Source organism: Carex rostrata, chromosome 3, assembly GCF_964058835.1.
Source record: "Carex rostrata chromosome 3, lpCarRost1.2, whole genome shotgun sequence".
Taxonomy (NCBI): domain Eukaryota; kingdom Viridiplantae; phylum Streptophyta; class Magnoliopsida; order Poales; family Cyperaceae; genus Carex; species Carex rostrata.
Genome location: NC_135920.1, coordinates 13,767,484 through 13,794,379, shown reverse-complemented (window position 1 = coordinate 13,794,379; position 26,896 = coordinate 13,767,484). Strand labels below are relative to the sequence as shown.

Sequence of the window (26,896 nt, the reverse complement as noted above, 5' to 3'; positions counted from 1 at the left end):
CAATTTTGTTATTTTGAATTTTATTCAATGATATCCGTTAATGATCATTTGGGTATTCACATCAGAATATCTATCAATTGATTATTCATATCTAATCTATATCTCTGGCCGATTTAATTTTAAATTTGGACATTGGATTAACATTCATATTTACTAGAGGCGAAGCTGGGTTGTAAAGAAAAAACTACTAATTGATTGCATAGATGGACTAGATTATTGACAACCTTAAAGTAACTTTGAGAAACAGTTACTAATTTTCTAATTGATTAAATATTTTCCATTGCATCGCCAAACACGAACAATTGATTAAATAATGACATAGCGCTGTTTATTTTATAACCGTTCCGCTATGACGTGATAAATGTTATTTAAACCTTTACTAAAAATACATCTATAAACAGTATATCTGGCACTCAAAACTAATCAGAAATAAGAAGCTTTCTTCTTAGCAGCGTAAACTGATACCAATTGTTTTCTTCAGACAGATGGATTAATAAAAAGTCATTCTTCAGACAGAAAGATAGATTAAAAGTTACTATATAAGTTTGTAATTATAGGGAAAAATAACCCTTTTAACAATGTAAAGTCATCTAGAACTAAATCATACCAAGGATCAACTACGGATAGTGGTAGACAGTACAGTAACTTAGATACACAGACATACATGCACACTATCTGTTGGTAAGAACAAATACCCAATACCGAGATATATATATATTTCTTCATTAATTTAAGAACTTAACTTCAGATTTATATCCCTGGATCATTTTCTTTTCGCAAATTTGCAAAGAGCGCACTCTACTTTGTTTCTTCCTCCTCAACAATCTTCTTCCAAAACGGGTGGCGCCTCCAGATTTGATCCATTTGCTCCAATGGCACTTTCTTTGTTTCAGGCAACAAGAAATACACGAATGCTGTCATAGCGAACAGCATCCCTGTGAAGAAGAAAAATGTGCCAGCCTTCATGTGGCACAGCATTCCCAGAAATGTTTGGCCAATTAGAAACGTAGCTAGAAATAGTACAGCAACAACGATACTCTGAGCCGCCGACCTGATTTCCAGAGTAGATACCTCGTTTGGTACCAGGTACGTCAATGGGCCCCATGACCATGCAAATCCGGTGACAAAGACACACATAATTATCAGAACCAAGTATGCATAGTCCTTTTCCATGCTTCCATGATCCTTTAGCTGTGAAAAGAGGATGCCTCCAATTGTTATCTGTGATAAGATCATCTGAATACCACCAACAATAAATAAGAATCTGCGACCAAATCTGTCAACCACGACCATGGCTATGATATTAGCTGTCGTGGCGAAAAGTCTCGTCACCACACTTGAAAAGAGCGCTGAGCTCTCCTTGAACCCGATAGTGCGAAACATAACGGGTGCATAGAAGTTAATCACATTTATCCCCGTAAGCTGGTTAAAAAGTGGTATGACAATTGCCATGACAAGTTGAGGCCTGTACTTCCTCCTCAATATGTTTCGAAATGGATTTTTAATCGTACGCGAGATATTACTAGCGGCAATCAAGTCATCGAGTTCCTTTTGTACATTTGGGGTTCCCCTTAGTTTTTGGAGTATGATAGAGGCCTCTTCTATGTTTCCTTTTTGAATTGTGAAGCTCGGTGATTCGGGAAGGAAGATTGCTCCTATGGTTAGAAATGAGGCAGGAAGTGCGGCTAAGGAGAGCGAAATTCGCCAGCCCCAGCCACCGTGGATCTTTTGAACAAAGTAGTTTAACACATTTGCAAATAGGATGCCGAGACTGATGGAAAGCTCGAACCCGTTATTGATTGCACCACGGTATTGTGGAGGCGCCATTTCGGAGAGATACAACGGAATAGACTGCATAAGAAAAAGGAAGTCATGAATCAGATAAACAATTGTCTGAAAAAATGTAGGGTCTGCTGAAAAATTCACTTCAAAAGTTCAATACATACATTTGATAAATAACAAAGCAAAAATCTCAAGCAGTGTCAAATTTATTAGAATAATTATGACAGATTGACAGTCAACTAACAACTTTGATGAAATCTAATGCATGGCTACTTTCAGGTTCTTTATGGTAAAATTCAGAATTTACTAATTTAGTCATTGAAGTTCAAAATTTTTTTTTTTAAAAAAACTTAGTCCCAAACTTTCATTTACACCAAATTGACCCATCAACTTTCTTGAAAATACTTGAGCGAACCAACGATTTAGTCCCAAATAATATCCGATGGAACTGAATCACTGGTTCGGTCCCATCTATATAAGATTGATAAACAAAAACAATCCATCTTGTTTTAATTTGATTTTGAATTTCTAAAATAAAAAAAATGCTTAATTGTCTCCATATTGGATTTTAACGAGGCGCATCTTAAAATGATATTCCAACTTATATTTTCCCTTTTCATTTTGGTCCCAAGAATATACTACCTTGCTCCATCTACAATCCTACAACACATCCCAACAAAAGCCTGAGTGGAAGGGGTCCAAATCACCTCAAAGAAAGACAGATATACTATACTTTTAGCTTTTTGATTCAGCTGTGGGTCACTTGGTCACACAAACAACGCAATGTAAGTGGTTGAGTTCATCCACTTTGAAAACATCTCCCTTTCACCTTTTCATTTTGGACCGTATATGGACTCAAGATGACTCAATATTTGAGCCCCACAAATTTTCTTTTTCCATGCATGTGGGGCTGTGGGCACACAAACATCATGCCTTCTTGTCGCTTTTTTGTGTGTGCGCTCCTCCCAAATCAAACTCTATTTTATGTTATAAACCGGAGTTGGCTACGGTGCTATGCGTTGCATAGAGGGTCTCCGTGCAACGGCTCAATATTTGTGTTTTCAAAATTCTAACGGTCGATCCGAACTGTTCAACATGATCTCCATATGAATATGTACTTGCAAACCAAATTTTACATTTTTTAGAATTTTTTTACTATTTTTTTAGATAGGTAGAAATCTACTTGATCTGAATGGTACAAAATTTTCAGATCGAGCGATTTTCTACCTATCTAAAAAATTAGTAAAAAAAATTCTAAAAAAAATGTAAAATTTGATTTGCAAGTACATATTCATATGAAGATCATATTGAATGGTTCAGATCGACCGTTAGGATTTTGAAAACTCAAATATTGAGCCGTTGTACGGAGGCCCTTTATGCTATGCATAGCATATTAGCATTTTCCGTTATAAACCTTATAACTTTCTAGATAAGCAATATTAGATGCATGCCTCATGCCATGTTTGGATTGTTCATATATAGACTTCTAAAAAACATTTTAGAGGAACATTGTCCATGATGCATGCCTATATATATGATGTTATTTTCCAGCTTAATCACATGAAACTCTATCCATAATCACACTAACAAACATTTATTTATCAAAGAATGAATACTCCTCCACATACATAGGATTTATTATTGACAACAAACTTATTTGATAACCGTGACAATTGGCTAAACAATTATTCTTTTTTGATAAAATAGGCCAAATAATTATTAAAATAATTAAATAAGTTAAATTATTTTTTAGTTTAGATAATTTGTGTATTAAGTTAATATAGTGTATTTGAAAACTAAAATGTCATTCATCCATGAAGTGATTTAAAAAAATAGCGATTTTTTTAGCCATACTTGAATGGTAACCAAATAGTTTATAAATTATACTAAAAATGATAGGCAAATTATCAAGAGTATGAAAAACATATTGGAAATTAGTTTATTTATTTATTTATTTATTGTGAAAATAGATATATTAATGACCGTTTTATCAGTTGTCGTTATTTTCTCATTAAAATAATTGTCAATATATTTCTTTTTCACATAAAACTAATTGTCAATAGGATTTGGCTACGGTGCTATGGGTTGCATAGAGGGCTACGGTGCTACGGCTCAATATTTGAGTTTTCAAATCCTAAAGGCCGATCCGAACCGTTAATCTTGTTCTCCATATTAATATGTGTTTGGAGACCAAATTTTACATTTTTTTTGGAAATTTTTTACTATTTTTTTAGATTTATTGAAAATCGTAATTTTTCAGACAAATCTGAACCATAAAAAACAGCGATATTCAATAAATCTAAAAAATAGTAAAAATTTTCCAAAAAATGTAAAATTTGATCTCCAAATACATATTAATATGGAGAACAAAATTAACGGTTCGGATCGACCGTTAGGATTTTGAAAACTCGAATATTGAGCCGTAGGACCATAGCCCTCTATGCAACCCATAGCACCGTAGCCAAATCCTTGTCAATATATAGTGTAATGTAATTTTATTTTATAAAGAAATATAAAATATTAATATATATAAAAGTTATAAATTTAATGAACAAAATTATAAATATTTAATTTATAAGAAGATTTAGTGCCCTTTTTCCCTCACTACCATCCGCTCATGTCCACAACCGCGTGCACCCAATTATTCAAAATCCATAGTGATACTATTTATAAAATTAAATCCGGTCAAACTTTAATTAAATAAAGGAGTTAGAAGTTCAGCTTCTCTCCTCCAATATGAAAATAATCATATGATTATGGATAGATCTTAGATCATTTAGTTTAAATGATTAATTACATGTTTTAGATTGAATTTCATTTCGGTTTGATCGGCATAATGAGTAGCTAAGGAGCACTAACAAGCAGTGGCGGAGCCACAGTGCCACAGGGTAGTTGTCTACTCATGGAATTTTTCTTTTTCTTTTGAGTAGGTTCTTCGATGGGTCCGGAATCAAATCTCCTGCCCCCAGAGTCACTGCGGGGTGGGCTCGGTTACTGTTAAAGGGACTGGTTTAGGGTTTAGAGTTAAAATGGGGGTCCACTCCGCAGTGACTCTGGGGGCAGGAAATGGGCAGACGATTCGGTTCCGATGGGTTCTGCCTACCTCTAGATTCAATTCGAAGTAGCGATTGTCAGTTCAGATTTCAGAGATAGTTTGTGAGTCGTTTAATCTAATTATAAAAGAAAGATATTTTTAAATCTTTATTCAATTCGGCAATGCACATGCAATTTTACAACCGATTCGATAGGCAAAGATGCAATTTGGTAGGCGGGCAGAGGTGAAAAGAGAATTATGGAGGTTATTTGAATCCGAACCCGATTTTTGCCCACCCCTGACTCAAATCATGGCTATGCCACTGCTAACAAGATGATTTTTTATTTGAATTGTCCAATCTAAAATAGTCAATTTCAAATATAACTAAAACCATAGATATGTATAATGAGGAGGGATCTACACTAGTGTTTGGATCACGGGCAGGGCACGGGCGGGCCGGGCATATCCGGGGACGGGCATGGCCGCACGGGTAGGCACGGGCACGGGCACGGCGGGTATACGGGTACCACGGGCCGGGCATCACGGGTTTTTTTTTCAAAAACCTTGCCCTGCCCGTCTTATACCCATGCCTGTTGTACCCGCGGGGGCAGGGCGGTCCGATTTTTTTTCTGTTTTTTTTACGGTGTTGTACGAATATTATTACGTGTTTATAATTCGACTTTTAAAATATGAATAGTTCAATATCAAATAATGTATATAAATAAATAAAATTTGTAACTTATATATACAAATTATTTGTGCAAAAAATGTGTATATTTATTCGGCTATGTACAAATCTATTTATTTATTTCTTTACACGTGTTTATAATTTATTTATATCTCGAAATTTTTAGTTTACATTTTAAATTGATATTATATTTTCTAAATGTTCATTTTAAATTGATAATATATTTTTTAAATATTCATTTATTTTTAATAGGTTAAATAAAATATATTAAAAAATTTGAACTGGACCCGGGTGGATTTGAACCGGCAGGAGAAAAAAATTTGAATTAAAAAAAAAACCGGTAAATGGGTATAGGGTTTGTGCACAGGTAAGGGTAAACCGGGTGGGTATGGGTGTAACGGGCGGCGGGTACAATGGGCGGGCACGGGTATTAGTCGGACCGGGTATGCCAGCGTATTTTACTGAAAAACCAGGTCCGGCCCGTTTAATACCCTTACCCGTGTACCCGTTTTACCCGTCTATACCCGGGCTCGGGTACGGGTACCCCGGGCAGCGGGCACGGGCTGCCCCAGGCGGGTATTGTTAAAACTCTAATATACACCGAATTATACTCTATATTTTCAAAATTTTCAAAGTTCAAACAGTCAATTCAAACCGTTCAACTTGATGGATATATTAAAATGTGCTTGCAGATCAAATTTTATATTTTTTAAAAAAAATTTTTACTATTTATTAAGTATTTTACAAAATCGTTATTTTCATACCATTTTGCAATATTTTATTTTTTTTCTAGTATTTTTTTATAAACTAATTTAAAATCTGAAAAAAATAATTAAATGTAACTAGTTATATCATATTTGATCAAACTATTTTCTATCATTTTAGTCCACATGAAAAAAAAAAATTACTCACATACTGTTACGTGACGTAACCATGTCACATGTCAACAATATGTTAACAATACGTTAGTCTGTCATTGGAACACCATTGAACTTTCTTTAGAGAAATAGGAGTAGGTCTGATGGGCATCAGACTAACTTTTAGATCTAATTAGTTTTAACATCGTACGATTAGTATTAAGATTTGTGTGCATAGAAATTGATACATACACACGGATTTTAATGCAGAGCGCACGAATCTTGATGCAATCAGATGGTCATTAAACCCATCAAATCCAAGGAGGACCAGGTCCGCACGAACTTTGAGGAAGTTACATCCAAGAGGAACCAAGGAAGCGTCGAAGCGAAGAAAAGCTGGCCAAAACTAAAGTAGAAAATTGTACACTTTCACGACCTCCACTAATTTGAGATCATTCGCGCTATTTCCATCTATATCGTTTGCCTATGGGATCCTGATTCCTGAGTTCTGAATCCGTATCCTGGCTCTCAGGTATCTGACTGAGTACAATGAGCTCATTAAGCTCTCAGCTAAGTGATTAGATTTTGATGTTTATAACTTTATACAGATATAGGGGGGCGTTTTGAGATTTGTGTCAAGTTAAAAACTCAGATCTAATTGTACTCGTATTGCTTTGGATTTGAATTCGCTACTCAGCCATTTGCCATCAGAATTAGAGGCGATTTGATGGGCATCATACCAAATTTGATCCGACGTCAGATAGAGCTATCCGATATGCATCAAAATTTACTTGAACAACTTTAAAAAATTGCACAGATCAAGTACACACAAATCTTGATACAAATTAAATAGTTCAGATCAAACATCAAACAAAATTTGATTTGATATACGTCGGACTCCTTTGCCATCCGCACTTGTTAAAGGATCTGTATCCTCCCAGGTACCTGACTCAACACAATTGAAACGGACAGTCTAGATTTACTCTCAGCCGGTCCTTACTCGGGATGACAAAGGGGTCTGTATTATTTGTGCTTTGAGATTCGTGCCAAGTTAAATAAAACAATTTTGGACCGTCTGATTTCAATTGTACTCAGTCCGTTAACCTGAGGAGATGTGAATTCTTTATAAAAGTTGTGAATGACATTTTGGCCCATCTTAGAAAGCAAATTAGAATATTCGGAAAATTTGTATGGGAATTATTTGCGTATCACAGTCGGACAATTTTTTCTTTAACAATCCTTATCAAGGCGATTTTTCTATGGGTATTAATTGATGCATTACACTCAGCACTGACTTAAGTGCAATTTAGTCAACAGTGAATTTTAGATGTAATCAAACATCATCATACATTCATTCCAAGCAAGACCTTTCAAGTCAAGGCTAGATTGCACTAGTAAGGCCGCCTTCTACCACTAGTGTTGCATCATGGAAAATCTCGTTGGAAAAAATCTATCTTTACTCTACTTCAAATTATATATTATGATTACCACCCAATTTAGAGTTCTTTTATTAAATAATATCCCACTAAGAATTTAATAAGTGTTTTTGGTTTAAACATGTTCGGATCTACTGTGACACTTACCTATATATACTATATATAGTATCAGAAGCGGATCTAAGGCTTAGCCAAATAGAGACAAGTATTACCTGATTGGTGAAGCCAAGGCCGACGCCTAACAAAACCCGACCGAGTATCAACATGTAGACATTAATGGCAGCACCTCCCAATGCGGAACCGATAATAAAGACACTCCCACCAATTAGCATTGACGCTCTTCGGCCGAGCGTCCTGGTGACCTTTGATGCACAAAATGCAGCAATGAGGCCAGCAATGTAGAGGGAGGAGGTGAACACCATCAGCAACTGGCTGTCAAACTTGCAATAGTTGCTCGTCTTACTGTCGGCTTGCTTTTTCTCGTATACGTCCGGAAAAAAATATTTTAGGAAAGAATCCATCGAGGTTAAACCACCTATATGCATAAGCAAATGATTTTTTATTATTATTATTTTTTATTTTTTTATTTCCTATAAACAGAAGGAGAAGCAAATGTTTTTTTAATACTAATTATTATTATTTGTTGACATCTGTTAACTTTAATTACTATAAAGTCAAGAGTATTTCTAGTGAGTATATATAATATTGTAAAACTTTTCTTGCTGATGCTTGCGTACATATATCTTTATACATAAGAGAGACATGTTTTCCAAGTTTTGCTATGGAGAGAGAAATATTTATTTTAAAATAATAATTTATAAAGTTGGACAATTTTTACAAAAAAATTGGACAAAAGTTAGTATTTTTTTCAAAATACAAAAAAAAAACTATATATACAATGAAAAATAATATGGTAAAATTAGAACTGTTTATAATTTAGATATATCAAACATATTTTATATAAAATATTTTATACAAGAAGAGAAGAATGAGAATATAATAATAAATAAGGACAAAATAATTCACACGGATATCAATTTTAGAATATAAAATTTCAGGTGGGGTTGTTACATAAGAATGGTTATTAATTTGTAAGACTCATCTGGTAATTTAATATATTAGCAAATATATCTGAAATTCAATATTTTTTGTTTAACATGATATATACAACAACAAATTACCAACCGTGAATTATTGACATAGGGACAAATAATTGACATATTAATCTAATAAATCGATTTAATCACCACCAGTAAAAGATACCATGATATAATTAGAAAAAGTTCTAAGCTAAATAAACATAGAATAGGTTAGCAACAAAGTAGCAATATAATTAGCAGAGTTGTAGAGTATATATAGAGATACTATTTTAGTAGAAAAATGTCAAATATCTCCATAAATACACACTGCTCTCCAGTTCACGTCCCATGCCATGTGACTCACTCGACCACTGCATGCTGGGCCCACAATCCTATTTTTGCCTAACCAACTTCCTCTCCCTTATTAAATAACTGGAGATGTCCAGTTAGGCGGTTAGCATGACAGTTCTCCTTCCAAAACCGCCACCGTTCCAAAATGTTATCCAAATTTTTTTGCGACATTTTGTTAGTAAGGAGGCGAGAATAATTACCTGAGACGCCGAGGTCATAACCGAAAAGAATACCACCGCTCCCGGCGACGATGCAAGAGAGAACAACAAAAGCGGTGACTCTACCATTGTAACCTCCGGTGACTGGACCACCTTCCACCACGAAACCTCCCGGCATTGAATTGATGGAGAGGTGTTTTGTCTCCTAATTGGAAGAGAGAGTGGAAAGACAGAGAGATGGAGAGGTGTTGGGTGGGCTATATATGGGGTGCGATAGAGAAATTTAGAGAAACTTTGTATTATTAGAGTCTCTAGAAGACTGAGCGACGTGGATGTCTATGCTCAATGCCAGAATCCATAAAAGACAGAGAGCGAGAGAGAGGGGGATCTTTTTACGGACTCGGATTGTAAAAGGTGAAGGGGTAGGTTGGTAAATAAGAGAAGAAGGAGGGACTAAATTTGAATTTTATCCGAGCTGGAGCTGGTTGTAGTATGGTATGGATGTTGTCGTTACCTCCATATTACAGTCTGTTTTGTGTGTTTGGTGGGGACTTAACAGTTGCCAGTTAACACTTAAAACACTTGCTTCCAAATTCAAAATTTAAAAGAGGTCAAATAAAAGGGAAATCAAATGCCAGTATATATTCTATTAATATGTCTATATCATATACTTTAATTCTCTTCCATTCTGCTTGCCTTTCCCTCCAAATTCGGAAACACAATCAGTTTTGATAAGAGATACCAAGAGTTTACCCACAAGGTGTCAAGTTGCAATTAACTGCTCCAATTAATGTTTCATTTCACCTGTAAATATTTAATAATTCAAACTTCACCCAATACAGTTCACTTTCCAGTTTTTTTAGTACTAAACAAGGAAATTAAATTCTTTTTTAGTAACGACTAATAGATACTAATTCAAAACTTCTTCTTCAAAGCTTTTATTCCCAAACAAATTGGAATAGGCTAGAAATGAAATGAAACTGGAATCAACAACACAGGGACTTCCCAGGAGGTCACCATCTTAGTACTACTCTTTTCCAATTTGTGAGGGTTTCATTTTCATAAAGAGACTGTTTTTTTACCGCTAGCTTGCTAAGCTTATCACGAACCCTCCTTCTTTTTCCTTGTTTGGAACAGGCTGTGTAGAAACTAATTCAAAACTTCTACTTCATTAATTTTGGCACCAATTAACAATTCCTTAATTTAACAGTAAGGACTTGGTGGATTCTATGTTCCCATTTTTGTTTATCCTTCAATTTGAAGTACAACATTTAAGTGGAATCATTTATTTGTGGCATAAGCTATAGTTTAGTGTCCCCATCTCAATTAGGTAACCATCTCAAGCCATAAATATGTATCCCCAACATTTATTTGATACAAGCCATAAAATTGCATCAGTAGAAGCCAGAAGGCAAGTTATATTTTTGAATGGTGCAAGAAATGCAGCAAATTAGCAATCCCATCTCTACTCTTTTTTCGGCTTTTTTTGGGCTGAAATATGTTTACAGTGATGTATTAAATTATCCATGAAAAAGAGAAGTAAAGAAGGCACCTCATATTACTATGAATTTCAGGAAAGCCTAGGTCATCCTAGCAGACTACTACATAACTTTTTTTTTTACATTATTAGGTATACCATGCAGCATGTTTTTTACATGATTTGCCACCTTCAGAGACCATGTGAGTTTTATTTAGTGCGGTATATAAAGCTCATAGGAACCATAGAAAAAGCATGCATGGTTTATCTTTATAACAGAAAGTACAGCACAAAATTGCCTGTTTGATTTACTGTTTTTTCTGGTAATAGAGTAAAATGAACATTTGTGCCAAGTCTTTATCTACAGTTCTATTATGTATAGAACTCAAGTTCTTGCAACTTCTCTACATATAATGATAAAGAAATGATAAAAAGAGAAGATAAAAAGTCGATGGGACCAAGAGAAAAATAAAAGACATTACGAAAACCACAAGAAATTAATAGCCACGTCCACACTACACAACGAGGTCCCCAATCGATTAACACGCACGATAGGTTAGAAAATGTTACATTGCTACTGCTACCTCGGTTTATCTTTACATCGAATATTCTGTCATATCGAGGAAAGTTCTTGCCATGTCTTTCTCTTTACTTTGAAGAAAAGTAATTGCACTATACAGAGAAAGACACAACTGACAACAACGTAGCACTGGTTATGACTACCACAAAAATAAACCTTAGATGTTTTATTCTTTTTAGCCGACATATGTCGTAATAAAGATGATTGAATGTGGCTTTGCAGAATTAGCTTAGCAAGAGAAAAATAAAGGACCATGTGTTACATTGATTGTTAGGCAGTTATGGAGACCATGCTTGATCAATGCAGGAGCAGAGTATACCAGAAACACTTATTTCAATTTGTTGGTAGCATTTCAACATCAGATGTATGGCAAAGTAACTCACTAATTATTCATTTATTAACTATAATTAATACTAACTAGATTGCCCCCTTTAAATGTTGACATTAGACGTATAATTGCCGAACCAAACTTATTTAAAGAAGTTGCAATTTGTTACCCAGGTTTCTTCCTGACACCAGTATATATGAAAAGGAAACTTTATCAGATGTTATAGTACTGGCATGATCACAAGGCATCTTTGGTGCTGATCTTAAACTTATACTTTTAAGTATCAGATTGATTATACATTTTTTTTTTTAAATTTTAATTGAGATTGAGTTTCATTTCTAGCCTACTCCAACTTGTCTAGAATTAAAGGCCTAATTGCAGATAAGAAACTAATTAACTGAAGCTAATTTTGGATGAATTGAACAAAGCAAACATTAATTGCATAATTGTAGATTGGTCGGTTCAAGTATTGGTTGAGATGAAACAGAATGAAAAAGAAAGATAAATCAACAACAACAAAAAAATACAGCATAACTCGAAGTTGCCTCAAAGTAGTCAACAAAAAGTCCCTCTGTTCCACAAATCAGTGTCTTTCAACAAAAAAGAACAAGGTAAAAAAAGAAAATATCTAATGCTTGAAGTGGGCAAACAATGATATCAAAGAAATTATCAATATATAAAAACTTGTATTTAAACATGTATTCCTAAAAAAAATTAAAGGCTATAAATCACAAACATTATTTTTTCTCATAAGCTCTATGCTCTCCGCAATGGTTGAACCAGCAGTCCCTACAAAACCCAAAGAAGCACAACTACAAACCGACTCCTCTACATACAACAATACATCTGGCAAATAACTGCCTCGGGCACAACTTTCCTGTGAACCATGTACAACCAAATTTCTTGGCAAGAAACCAGATTTGATTCCCAACTCTGCTTTCATAACACCGTTGGCAGCACCCACCACCAAATCATCCCTTTCATCCAAAGTATATACTTTGTACTTTTTTTCTCTATCTATTTCATCTAGATACGTCTTGGTCCAGTTCTCTCTTGGTAGATCAGTCATGATGAATATGTCAATTGTACCAGATTTGGTATTACCCTGATTTAGAGATTTTAGCTTATCTTTGAGGGCAGAGAAGGTACCCTTCCAGTGATTCTTAAATTGGCCATCTAATAGCCTCAATTGGGCACACAGAAATGGTCCCTTCATATTTTCCAACGCAAATTTTCTCCCTGCTTGCATGATTTCCGATGCAAAAGGGAGGAACTCAATTTTTTTAATCAAATGCTTTATCTTCAAATCAGAGGAAGATGCATGTATATCAATATACGATTGTGACCCCCTGTATGGTGCTGAGAAAACAGTGCCAAAAGCTAATATTGCAGCCCTGTCAGGTACTGTACCAGGCCCAAGCGATTGGTACACATCTTTCCGCGTTCTAACGTACGAAATATTTTTCTTCTTTTTCAAACTTTCATCAGGTTGAAAAGAGTCTAATTCTTTGTCACTGTGCTGCTGGTACATCCAAACAGTGGTTCTACAGTCATCTTCTACAGGGTATATACAGGTCCTGGTACTACTGATAGGGGCTAAACCTGATATTAGATATCTACACTGATCAGAGAGATCCGAGATATGTCTCATTGTAGAAAGAGAACAGCACATGCTGGAGAAGCATGCCTTCTTCATGTCTCGGCCACACCAGATTGAAGCAAAAACCCTAAAATCAATTGTTCTAACCATGGATGCTGAGACTGAAGATATATCAACTATGTCAGCTATTGACACGTACCTGAAAATATCCGTAATACGAATGGTCAATATTTTATTGTGTATCAACAAAGAATTCATAAGACCAAGTACCAGTAATCAGCATCTTCCTTCACTGTAGCCTCTAATTTACATACTTTGGAAATTTGCATGCGGACTACATAATATTGTTTTAAAGTTGAATAGATATTGAGGTTAAAAACGTGAAAGAAATTGTTCTTTCTGTTCTTGTTTCCATCCTTTTTCCATTACTTCATTCATACAGGCTTCTTAAAATAGTACAAGCACCAATAGTCTAATTAATAATTGAGAAATAATTGGAGACAGCTAGATATTGAGAACATAATATAGCATTAAATGCTTAATATCAAAATAAAATAGCACATCTTTCAGATCTAATAGTTCTGTAATTGAAACCTTGACAGTGACAGAACAATAACAATTTCCTGATATGAGAAACAAAATATAAAAAAAAAAAACTGCTGTAGAAAAAAGGTTGAAATCTGATGTTCGAATTAAAATTACAAGTACGTCCTGTACTAGTCTGTACTAGCCATATTACAGCCCTTTTTTGACTACCAGTGTGAACCATGAAAGTTCTCAAGTTGACATTTACACAAGATATGGTATCAGTCACACTCTTCCATCAAATGGAGAATCTAATTACATACAAGATAATGATGGTACTCAATAATTAAAGTGCACAATGCCATTAAAGAAAGCAAAGGTTACCAACTACATTCTCTCTCTCTTTCTTCTTAAATAAAAAAGCAAATTCTACTTCATCTAGGTCCGTCAATAGGTCTAGTGGCTGCCTAAATGCATGTATACATTTCATACTTATATGAATCAACTTAATGGTGCATTACTTATGTCACTATCACTTAATTATACAGTAATTGATGAAAGAACCTCAACTAAAACAGTAACAAAGAGCTGCCATTGACTACAAGCTCAGGTGTACCCTGTTGACATCAAATTCTAGTAGTTAAATTGGTTAGTTAAATTAAGAAAAAGAACATTACCAAAATACTAGTCTTTACGCTAAGAATAAAAACCCAATTTCTGCTTATTTTAATTAGAACATAAATTCAAGAACATATGCATACTATTTGTATTTTTATTCATTTACTTAATCATGCTCTTTGGTAACTTTGTCCTTGACTACCAACCTATGGATACTAATGCCCAAAAATATTTCCTAATCTTCAAAAAACCATTTGTAGTAAACATTTTTAATAAAACCAGATTAAACTCTACCATGCTACACCAGAACTAAATAGAGCCATATAAAATGTACAAACGTACTAACCATACCCAATCTTAGAACAAAGCAAAGACCTCAGCCAGTACTGCTATTAGCTGTGACTGATTACAGGGTACAGGCCCTTCACAAATGAAAAAAATATTCCCCAATTCACAAATGAAAAAAAAGTTGAGCCTCAAAGTGTAATCACTCCTAAGAACTTAAATCAAATCTGCCCCACGATCAATCAATCTAGAAGTCATGATTAAATTTACTACTGCCAAATCAATGAAAACTTCACCTCTGATCCCTGACAAGCTCCATGATATGGTCCCACACAGCGGCACGGAGGGTGGCGGGGCTCGTAACCCTAAACTTGGGGCAGCTCCCGAGCGCAACAGCGTGGTGGTCCAGCACAGGTGGTACAATCACAGACCGATTAAGGATGGCGCCGATGAGAAGTGCGTTTTTCAGCTCGCTAACCTGGTTTGTGAACCCGCTATGCGGCGCGTACCAGAGGAAGCGCTCGTCGGAGAGGGAAAGACGGGAGCAGAGCGATGCGGAGGGAAGAGGAGGGGAGGAAAAGGTGGCAAAAGGGGAGAGATAGAGAAAGAGAAGGAGAAAGAATGGTAGAGAAAGGAGGAGGTAGAGAAGTGGTTTGGACCGCGGTGTCGGCGGTCGGGTTCGCCACCGCCGACCACTGCCGCCTGGCCACTCCATTTTATGTTCTTATTTCAGTATTTTTATTGACAGGTTAGTATCAAGAACTGGAGAGCTCGGCGCAAACCGCGACGCTCTGATCAACCAACTCAATTCCGCATCGTCTGCATTAACTTAAAAAGCATCTTTTGAGTTAATGCATCTCGACCGTCTGATTTTAAATGGAGCCCATCCAGCCCCCGCCTATAACTTAGGGGACTTCAATATTAGTGCGATCTAATGTGCACGAATTTTAAAGTTAATTGGACGGTCTAGATACATAAACTCATCCTTGTTGAATTAATGCAGAGGATACGAATTCTCCAAAATTCAGAACAGAGTCCGGATCCTTTGAGACAGTTGTAGAATCCGGATCCGAGCATGTACGGAGTGTTTTTAAAATTCGTGCTAGAATATATCGAACGGACCGGATTTAAACACAAAAAAGAAAGTTGTTTTGGATTCAAGAACTGAGCATAGCATCTCAGATTCTGGACGACTGAGACGACATCAATTAATTGGTAAATTTGGGTCCAAGGTCACAACCCTCGACCTCCAGCAATGCAGCTTCTCGCTATCAACTTTATCCCTCACGTCACAACCTTTTTTTTTTCCCGAATTTTGTAGGAGAGAAAGAGAAATGTTACTAATTAAACTTTAATTAATAAAAAAAAGGAAGGAAAATAAAAAGAGTTGTAGCATCAGTAGAAATGTCGGGATCACTATATAAGTACTAATAACCCGGGCTTACATAATGCATTTTCTATTTGAAGGCTCATGGCCTAGGCTAGGGGCCCACATTGCACTTGGTGGGAGTCCTGGCTTACCATCTGCCCAAGTGGCAGAGTGGACGTCGTAATTTGTTTCTGAGGGGGTACGCGTTCGCGCGGCTCCTGCCATTTCTTAATTTAACATTTTCAATAAGTATCAGATTGTGGTTTGTTTCTTTAACATGGTTTTCTTTTTAAATCTGAAACAAAAATTTCTCTTCGTTTCAAAATAGAAATAAAAAAAACTAGATTATCTTTGTTGCTTTCAAATTGGAACTAATTTTTTTAATCAACTGATTGTCCCTATAATTGTTACTTACATTTTTTTAAATGTTTTTCTCAACACTGGTGTTTTTAAATTTGCTCTCTTCATCTAATTAATAAAGATCAGTTTATAATTTTAATTAAAAACAGTGTGTAATATGATTTTTAATTGCACATTATTTTTATGAAAAAACTATTTCAATAATTAATTTAAAAGAAGATAATAAAAAAGACTTAGTAGGAACAAACATTGTTAAATATTCAGATCACTAGATGGAGGACCAAATATTTTTCAAATACAAAATGTTCCTATTGAATTATCATGACCAGAATTTTTTTTTTTTTTTTTTTTAACTTAATTTCGTTACTTTGCTACTTTGGTACCAGCAAAGTTCATGTTGCAGGGTCTATGATACAACCATGTCCAATAGTTCTTTCAGGGACTATGGTACAACCATGTCTAATAGTTCCAATGAAATACAAACTATATACAGAAGTTGATTTTGAGCAAAGTTGGCGGTGGCATTGCTGTTCTGGTAAACATTACAGACTTGACGGCACACATACGATAGACTAATGAGTCCGGCTAGCATAACATTGGTGTCATATATGACACTATTTTCAAAATTAATTGAATAGACTTCAAACGATTAATCCAAACCGATTTACTTTATGAGTGATGCGTTTACATGCAATTTTTTTATATTTTCGAGTTATTTTTGTATCAAATAAAGCGGTAAAAATGTCAAAAAATTAATGTATTAAAATTAACTTAAAAACCCACTCATTTGACCGCTTGACTTGATACTAAATAAGTTCGAAAATTTATATAGTTGTATATAAACGCACAACTAATGAAGTAGATCGGTTTGAACGGTTTGGATTCACAGTTTGAAATTGAGTTGATAGGTTTTGGAGTTTGATGTTATATAGGCTTAAATGACACTGTTGTTATACTAACCATACTCTAATAATCATTGTAACCAATTTAGTTGAAGAAATATAGTAACAAACAAAATCTGATGTAAAAAGAAACAATAATTTTTCTGTTCAACCATCTACATATTAAAAACAAAAAAAGTAAAAGAACCACAATCATATACAGGCCTATTTGCTATTAGAATTCACTAAATTAATAACTTGCATTTGCTATTAAAGACTCAAAAAAGCAAACATGAAATTAATAAAGCTTACATATAAACACAATTAGTTACCTTTGAGATGAAACACGCACAACAATTCTTCTATTTCCAGCATAATTATCACGTGCATCAATTTGACCAACAATAACCTCTCCTGAGAACATTAACAACTAACCATCTTGTCTCAGTTCAATTAAGTTAGACCAAGAACATACTTGAACGGTGAGGATGCCATGGAATGAATTGACTCGGTTTTCTCTCGATACCTGAGATCCTAGATAATTTTTACAATAAAATAAATTATGTTGCTATTCAAGCCCCGAGTAACAGTGTCAGAAGTTTATCATTTCCTGATTTAATATTTTTAAATATTATTACGAAAGTGTGTAAGATCTAACATTATCGAGTAAAAGAGGATGACCAACAGTAAAGTACAAATGCAATATGGTTTTAATTATCCTGGAGCAACAAAATTAAAGAATATAGAGCGATTTCACATCTAATCTAATCTACAGGTGAGGATACCCAAAGAAGAAAAAAAATGACCTAGGCTACCAATAACATATATATAGAGCGAGCATACTTGACCAGTGAGGATGCCATGGAATGAATGACTTGATTTTCTCTAGTCTCTATACCTGAGATCCCCCAACTAATAGGAAACGCTATCCTCTGCGGAGTTTTTCCGTGCGGAGTTTTTAATCTGGTCCGTTCGTTTCGGATCGGACAGATTTGATTAAGGGTTCACCAAATTTTGAGTTTTTTTAAAATTCGGACAAGATCTGATCTGGTCCGTCCGATTCGAAACAAACGGACCAGATTAAAAGTTCCGCACGGAAAAACTCCACATATGATACTTTCCCAACTAATAGTCCCTGTCTTGTCAAATGCCATTGCCACAGCTTTGACATGCAACAGGGCTTCTACAATATCTCCTCCAATTATTACATGCACACCATAGCAGTAGAGAAAACAAGTCCCCAAGGACAAGCACAGGCAAGGAGGAAGACCAATGCCAGGCAAAGACGGATATATTTTTTTTATATAAATTAATAAAAAGGTTGAGAGAGAAACAGAAAGAGTACCGGAGTTGTAATATTGGTAGAAAGATCAGTATGAATTTTACCGATCTTAAAAATCAAAAGAGTTTAGATCGGTAAGAATTTCACCGGTCTAAATGTTTGAAACTAATATACTTCATGAGTAATACATATACATGCAAAATTTATAAATTATTAAATTAAATTAGTATAAACTCAACCGGTTAAAAATAATAAAAATGAACGCATTACAATTTATTTACAAACTTTTTATTTTTACCACTTGACTCTATCATAAATTAATTTCAAAATTTGTAACTTTAATATGTAAACATATTATTCGTGAATTTGATCGGTTTCAACAATTTATATTCCTCACTTGATAATCCATAGATTTTAGAATTAAGCACACCTAGAAATTTGATGAGCTTAAGAAAACCGTACTTCTACTCCTTTTAAAGATTATATAGTTGTCAAGAAAAGGGGCAAAATATATCACTTGTCAAAAGTCAAGGTAAATTAAAAAATATAATATTAATTTGACTGGTATAACTTATAAGGACTAAAGGAATGATATTCATATTTGCCCTCTCATATAAAAATAGAATTAATTTCTATATATTTCTAATACATACATAAATTCGAACTCGATATGTGCGCAAGAACAATACAAATTGTTTTTTGGAAAAAAAAAATACAAATCGACCTCACTCTGATCACAAAGTAAAAAAAAAAAGAAAAAGAGAGAGAGACGGTTCAAATGCTTTTATTTTTTGTCTCTATCATATTTTTAATTTTTTTTATTTTCTAATAATATAAATACTAAAATTTATATGTCAAAATAAACTGATAGATATTATCGATATTACCGTCTTAACCACTAGATTACAAGCACTCATCTAACATTTTATGAGGGCGGCTAAAGTAAATAAAAGCTTCAAAGAAATAAAAATTCAATTAAATTTCAGCATACATGATTACAAATTTTAAAATTATGGGGATGTTTTAGCAACCTCGGGAGCTAATGTAGATCTGCCCCTCCTTGATACTGATCAAGACAAAGTCAAAAGTAGTAATCTTTTATGTTATAACCCATAAAATTTATTTAGTTAATTAGTTTAATAATTAGGATTTACAACTAATTAAAACTTTTAATTAAATGGTTAAGGAAAATAAAAGTTAATTAAATAAATGAACAAGGTAATTATTAAAACAATTAAAGAGATAATAAATTTTTTATTTGATTTAACGATAAAAGTTTCTAAATAGGAATGCAAATATTAATGGAATTCTAAATTAAATATAGATGGAAATACAAACGAATTCCAAACGCTAAATTCTGATCACTCAAAAGGTGTCTGTAGATTGAAATTGTCAAAAAATGGACTATAATAATGTTGTTGTAAGCAATACTCTATTTATTTTATTTGACTAATTTGTAAAATATTTATAAATATTTAATTTTAAGATTTCTTTGCTTGAGATATTTTACAGGTTCATAATATTTAAAATTTCTATATGAATTGGATGAACCAAGAAAATCATCTAGACAATTCAAGAAGATTTATCATTAAGAAATTGTAAACGAAAAATAGCAAAGTAAATTTGAGGTTGTGTTGTCAGAGATCAACCGTTGTCAACTACTCACAACAGCTTTAAACTGCTAAATTGTAAAAAAAAATGAAAACTCTGGAATTTTTCAGCAAAAAAAAACTCCAAAGGCAATCGTTAGAAAGATAGGATTCATTTTTCTTATCTTTCCAGTTGCCATTTACTTGCAAAGAAAGATGCACCTATAAAAGAGATCGTAAGAGCTCACCGTTAATCTTTCGCATTGGGTAAAGAAAGATGCACCTATAAAAGAGATTGCGAAGCTTCGGAGACGTAGACATTTCTACCAAACTCCGTTAACATCTCTTGTGTCATTTCCTCTAACTCTTCTATTTACTTTTTATTTACGCTTGAGAATTTTAGTTCTTGAATAATTGACCAAAAAAGTTTAAATTTTTAAAAGACACTATATTCACGGCCATTTTTTTAATACCCCAAAAAAAAAAAAGATATAAAAATAACCCCTGTTTTGGATTTTTTTCATATATGCCCTGACCGCCTGGAAACGGGGCGGGCCAAAATTTTAGCAAACCGCCCATTGTATGGGCGCTTCATGCCATTACCAAACCGCCCATATAATGGGCGGTCCACTTTTTCTTTTTCTTTTTTCTTTTTTTTTTTAAGTTTTGTTTTTTTTTAAGTTTTGTTTTTTTTAAACAGAAATTTTTATTTTTTTATTTTTTGTATTGAAATATTAGAAATATTGAATATATTTCTTTAAAACTAGATGAAATACAATATAATTTAATTTATTAGAAAGACTACAACAAATAACCCGGATCAATATTTTTCAGGCCGGATTTTTCGCGGCTGTAAGAAAAATTAATATATTTCTTTATGTGTTATTGGACAAAAATAAAAATGCTTAGATTCCGAGTAATTGATCCCGGTTCAAAAGTTACTTCTATGTAATCTAGAAAATATTATAATCCTTCTAGGACATTTAATTTATAAAAAGTTATATCTATTTTTGAAAAAAAATAAAAACTTTAAGTTATTTAATAATTGTTATTCAAAAAGAATTCTCAAAATAGATACAACTTTTTATAAATTAAATGTACTAGAAGGATTATAATATTTTTTAGATTACATAGAAGTGACTTTTGAACCGGGATCAATAACTCGAAATCTAAGCATTTTTATTTTTGTCCAATAACACATAAAGAAATATATTAATTTTTCTTACAGCCGCGAAAAATCCGGCCTGAAAAATATTGATCCGGGTTATTTGTTGCAGTCTTTCTAATAAATCAAATTATATTGTATTTCATCTATTTTTAAAGAAATATATTCAACATTTCTAATATTTCAATACCAAAAATAAAAAAATAAAGAAATTTCTGTTTAAAAAAAAAATATTAGAACCCAAACCGCCCAAGCCTGGGCAGTTCATTTTTTTTTTTTGAAAGTTTTTTTTTAAACATAAATTTTTTTATTTTTTGTATTGAAATATTAGAAATGTTGAATATATTTCTTTAAAAATAGATGAAATACAATATAATTTGATTTATTAGAAAGACTGCAACAAATAACCCGGATCAATATTTTTCAGGCCGGATTTTTCCCGGCTGTAAGAAAAATTAATATATTTCTTTATGTGTTATTGGACAAAAATAAAAATGCTTAGATTCCGAGTTATTGATCCCTGTTCAAAAGTCACTTCTATGTAATCTAAAAAATATTATAATCCTTCTAGTACATTTAATTTATAAAAAGTTGTATCTATTTTGAGAATTTTTTTTGAATAACAATTATTAAATAACTTAAAGTTTTTATTTTTTTTCAAAAATAGATACAACTTTTTATAAATTAAATGTCCTAGAAGGATTATAATATTTTCTAGATTACATAGAAGTAACTTTTGAACCGGGATCAATTACTCGGAATCTAAGTATTTTTATTTTTGTCCAATAACACATAAAGAAATATATTAATTTTTCTTACAGCCGCGAAAAATCCGGCCTGAAAAATATTGATCCGGGTTATTTGTTGTAGTCTTTCTAATAAATTAAATTATATTGTATTTCATCTATTTTTAAAGAAATATATTCAATATTTCTAATATTTCAATACAAAAAATAAAAAAAATAAAAAAATTTCTGTTTAAAAAAAAACAAAACTTAAAAAAAAAAAAAAAAAAGAAAGAAAAAGTGGACCGCCCATTATATGGGCGGTTTGGTAATGGCATGAAGCGCCCATACAATGGGCGGTTTGCTAAAATTTTGGCCCGCCCCGTTTCTAGGCAGTCAGGGCATATATGAAAAAAATCCAAAACTGAGGTTATTTTTATATTTTTCTTTTTTTTTGGGGTATTAAAAAAAATGGCCGCTATATTCACCACTCTAGGTACCGTTAGGGACCAACAAATAAAATCTCATTCGGATAAAAAATATAGGTTTTTAGGAGTGTAAATAATAAAATAGCAGCGAACAAAAAAAGTCATTTATCTGGTAAGTCATCCCCCAGAAATTATATGAAGGTGATATCAATGTCCAATAGAACGTAAAGAGCTCAGTAGATGGCCTGACCGAATTTTTTAGTTTTGAATAAAATAAATAAACAAAGTTGACAAACTTTTTTTTTTTTTCCAATTCCAGTTTTACCGGGAATGCACTTATTATTGTGCACATAGGTGCGCAGATAATATCTGCGCAACCAATTAAGATGAGCAGCTATTACCTGCACATCTACCCAGATTGGTGCACCTATAATAAGTGCGTTCCTAACAAAAATGAATTTTTTGAAAACATATATCAACTCTATTTATTTTTATTTTTTCAAAATAGTTACTAATTGTTAAATGGAATCTGGGAGATGAAAATGTTTTCAGAAAATGGATTGGATTAAAAAAAGAGCCTTCAGCCCGTTGTGTTACTTTCTATTCAGTCCATCAAGGCACTATGCCAGGAATTCAGATCCAGTAATCCAACTTTTAGGTTTTAGATTGGAACCATCCAATTCGAATCCGCGACAATCCATCCGAAGTGGAGCGCACACATCCAGAGCAACAAATCCAAATCCCGAGCTGATCACGAGCGATGGATTCAAATCAGACGGTCTCAATCCAAAACCCAAAAGTTGGGTTACTTTAGGGGATCGGGACGCATCCCCTTCCCTTTGAGCAACAATACATGAGTCATGAGTGAATAAAGAGCAAAAGACTTGTAATGCCTTGATCAAGAATTTTCAATTTATCCCCTCTAAACATTTAATTTTCAATTCAAAAGGCCAGTTTTAGAACTTGATGCTTCAGTACCATACTGATACCCCTCCAAGATTTAATTCAAGCCCCGCGCTCCCAATCCATATTGTAAAAGTCAACATATGGCAATATTATTAATGTTATTCACATATGAAGAAGTATTAAACTTGACCAAATCATGCCTTGATCAAGAATTTCCTTTCTTCTTGTTATCCTATAAGCTCTAAATAAATAAAACCTAAATTATCCTAGAAAAATGCATGGCAGTACAAGACAGAAGTCAGTGAATTACAAAGTCTAAGACGTGAAGTTCCTTTCCTATGCATTCTCTGACAGAAGAACCCACTGTACCCCGTGTGTACCATTTCTGCTTACGACCCTGAACTCACCCGGCACAGCCTCCCCTGTAGGTCCAATGGATACTTGCCTCTCAAGGACACTGTAGCCACAGTAATCGACCTCAAAAACCATAGAGTCTTGCTGGGCCAACGTGACCGAAGCCCCAACTGCTTCACCTAGAGAGAGAGAGAGTATGTTGGAAACACAGGTGCTTATTAAACCCTAAATTTCACAATGAGACTCAATTTCTCATTTCAAAAGAAACCCCGTGTTATATCTTAAACAAAGATGGGTATATTGTATCCAAAATTTGGCATAGCATATGTAATCCAATGCACATACAAAAATGCCCCAGGAGATATATGTTTTTTTTTTGGTGAGAAATAAATATAGACTCTGTATTAAAAAGAAAAAAAATGGAAAACAGAATAGTATCATGTACCCACCATGGGTAACGAGAAGAATGTTTTCTCCTGGATACGTGTTGGCAATAGCTTGAAGGATGTTACTATATCTATTTCTCGCTTCGACCACAGTTTCCCCAAATTGTGGCAACTGCTCACATACAAACCAATCAGACAGTAAATCATTGATCTATGAAGTAATAAATCATGCTTATAACTTCTAAGATATCTTTTTGAAAGAAAAAAAAGACCTAGACTTGTAATAATATCCAAAGTTTCTAATCGGTTATGTACACATTTTTAATGTGATGCTTGTATTTGTAATAGCTACAGAGGGTAACTTTTATGAAACAATTCATGTTAACATAAAATGAAGCCAAAATGCTATTTTGTAAATCCAAATATTGTTTTACTAGTGGTTGCAGTTTGGCATATAAGCATAATTTTTCAGAAGTTTGGGGTATATTGTAAAAAAAAAAAGGGTTATCTGAATCCCAATATTCATACTTAAAACTTTGAACTATACCGCTTCAAGAAGGTGGTCATAATCATGATCAATGGATCCTTTCGGTAACTCATTTTCAAGATTACGTATGTCGGGAAACCAACTCTCTGTGCCCTTTAGCCTGTTTACGCCCAGTGCTTGTTCACTTAGCACCTCGCACAAGCCGTGTTCAATTGACACCTGTTCGTAAGAAAGAGAATTGATTTACTTTCATTTGATAATTTTGACAACAATAAAACAAATAAACAATATGCCAGCATAAACTGGGATTAGCATGGTAAAGGTACTTGTTTCACACTTCTATATTACCACAACATAAACTCAGGTTGACTTGAGGAGCATAACAGGAATTGTGATTTGAATGACTTGATCAATTAAGATCGGAGAATAGGGGGTGAGATGAGAGCTTGGGGAATTGATTGTAGCCATTGCTGTAAAAGACTTTTTTCTGGTATATGGATTCAAGATCAGATAAGGGAATTGGTTTCAGCTCTGATACCATAAAACTAAGAAGATACAAATAACAGGATACAGAGAGATTTATTGAAATATAATTAATTGTATTTGCCTGTCTCTCTTTGTTACAATCTAAAGCTATTGATTACAGGCTGTAGTACCTAACTAACAGAAAGTGTCAGCAGTCCTAATCAAGTTTGTATATTTGTTTGCTTAGTCAATTTGTAGTCTAATCCTCTATTACCACCCCCATTTGACCACATTTTTAAGCTCTCTTTTTGTTGATGTCTTTTATTCTTTCAACTTATCCAATAGAGGATAAGGTTCACCAACAAAGTTGCTGCTTTCATTGACCAATTCACGGATGAATCGAATTCTCAATAGAGGATATAAAAAAAAGTGTGCATGTACCGCATCCGTGAATTTCACCGATCGAAACAACCATTACAAAAAAAAAACAAGTTCTCTCCCGAACTTGAAAACAACTGCATTACTAGCAAATAACCTTGACTTTATGCGGATTGATCTGGACATCCTTACGGGTCTCGACCGTGAAAAGTTCGAACTCGTCCTTGACGTCGGCGCACAGCGCCGAGACGACCTCAGAGGCGGTCTGAAGACAGCGGCTGAAAGGGGACACGATGACGCGCGTGATCGGAAACCCTATCTGGCGCAGCTTTCTCCCGGTGGACCAGGCGCGCTCGAAGCCATCCCTAGAAAGAGGTGGGTCCCACGGTCGTTGTGCCTTGCGCGACCACATGTCGTTGAATTCATCGATCCGGTCACCGTGCCTCATCACTATCACCCTCTGCAACCTCTCATTGTTGTCACCGCTCGCCATTTTTGTTCTTCTTTGGTTTTGGTCGGATGGTTCGCGAGTGAGCAAGAAAAGTGTTTATACACGCCAGGAACAGGAAAAGAAAATAGAATATAAAAGTTGGAAAAAGTCAAAATGCTGTTAATTTTGGTTGGAGCACACAGGAACAAGTCAGAATCCCTAAAGTAACTCAAAATGTGAGGTTAGATTTCATCCGTCCGATCAGAATTGAGTTGCCTTTAAATATGTCTATTCAGATCGAACAGTCTGGATCAAAACTTATACTTTGAGTTACTTTGTGGAACCGAATTCCACAAAACTATAAGTCAGGATACCTAAAGTAACTCAAAATGTGAGGTTATATTTAGTCCGTCCGATCAGAATCGGGTTTCCTTTAATATGTTCCGATTCAGATCGGACAGTCTGGATCAATACTTATACTTTGAGTTACTTTATCAAATCCGAATTAAACAAAAACTGTGGTCCGGTTTTTGTTTTGAGCTCTCCTGGTCAGAAAAGTTACTATTATTTTTGGTTCAAAACACTGGAAGCATCTATTGATTTTCTCTGCTTTTATTTTTGTCGGTATTTTGCAATTATCTTATGAGTTGTGTACTTTTTTTCTACTAAACTAATGAATAAACACATATTATCAACATAATAAAAATCCGTATGTCACATCTCTAAATAACTTAATTAATATCAAGGTTATTTTAGTTAAGTAATATGAATAAATTTTTAATAATCATATTTAATACTTTTGACTAAGTTGTTAATCATATTTAATATATTGTTGACTAAGATGATATATTATAAATAAACTGAATTTATAAATAAAAGAATTTGCTTGCTTC

General features: G+C 33.9%; 3 protein-coding genes across 3 annotated transcripts; all 3 read right to left on the bottom strand.

Moving 5' to 3' along the window:
- Nucleotides 1-523: 523 nt before the first annotated feature.
- On the bottom strand, nt 524-9,765 carry LOC144551633 (hexose carrier protein HEX6-like). The gene is made up of 3 exons (XM_078299694.1): nt 9,428-9,765; nt 8,010-8,332; nt 524-1,851 (listed from the first exon to the last, which is right to left on the bottom strand). The coding sequence occupies exons 1-3, from the start codon at nt 9,561-9,563 to the stop codon at nt 799-801; spliced, it is 1,512 nt and encodes a 503-aa protein (XP_078155820.1). The 5' UTR covers nt 9,564-9,765; the 3' UTR covers nt 524-798.
- Nucleotides 9,766-12,243: 2,478 nt separating this feature from the next.
- LOC144551632 (O-fucosyltransferase family protein) lies at nt 12,244-15,589 on the bottom strand. Its single transcript, XM_078299693.1, has 2 exons — nt 15,095-15,589; nt 12,244-13,569 (listed from the first exon to the last, which is right to left on the bottom strand). Exons 1-2 carry the CDS (start codon nt 15,511-15,513, stop codon nt 12,492-12,494), a joined length of 1,497 nt encoding a protein of 498 aa, XP_078155819.1. The 5' UTR covers nt 15,514-15,589; the 3' UTR covers nt 12,244-12,491.
- An 8,038-nt stretch (nt 15,590-23,627) lies between these two features.
- On the bottom strand, nt 23,628-26,173 carry LOC144551639 (uncharacterized). Its single transcript, XM_078299701.1, has 4 exons — nt 25,731-26,173; nt 24,791-24,949; nt 24,307-24,415; nt 23,628-24,036 (listed from the first exon to the last, which is right to left on the bottom strand). Exons 1-4 carry the CDS (start codon nt 26,064-26,066, stop codon nt 23,840-23,842), a joined length of 801 nt encoding a protein of 266 aa, XP_078155827.1. The 5' UTR covers nt 26,067-26,173; the 3' UTR covers nt 23,628-23,839.
- Between the last annotated feature and the right edge of the window lie 723 nt (nt 26,174-26,896).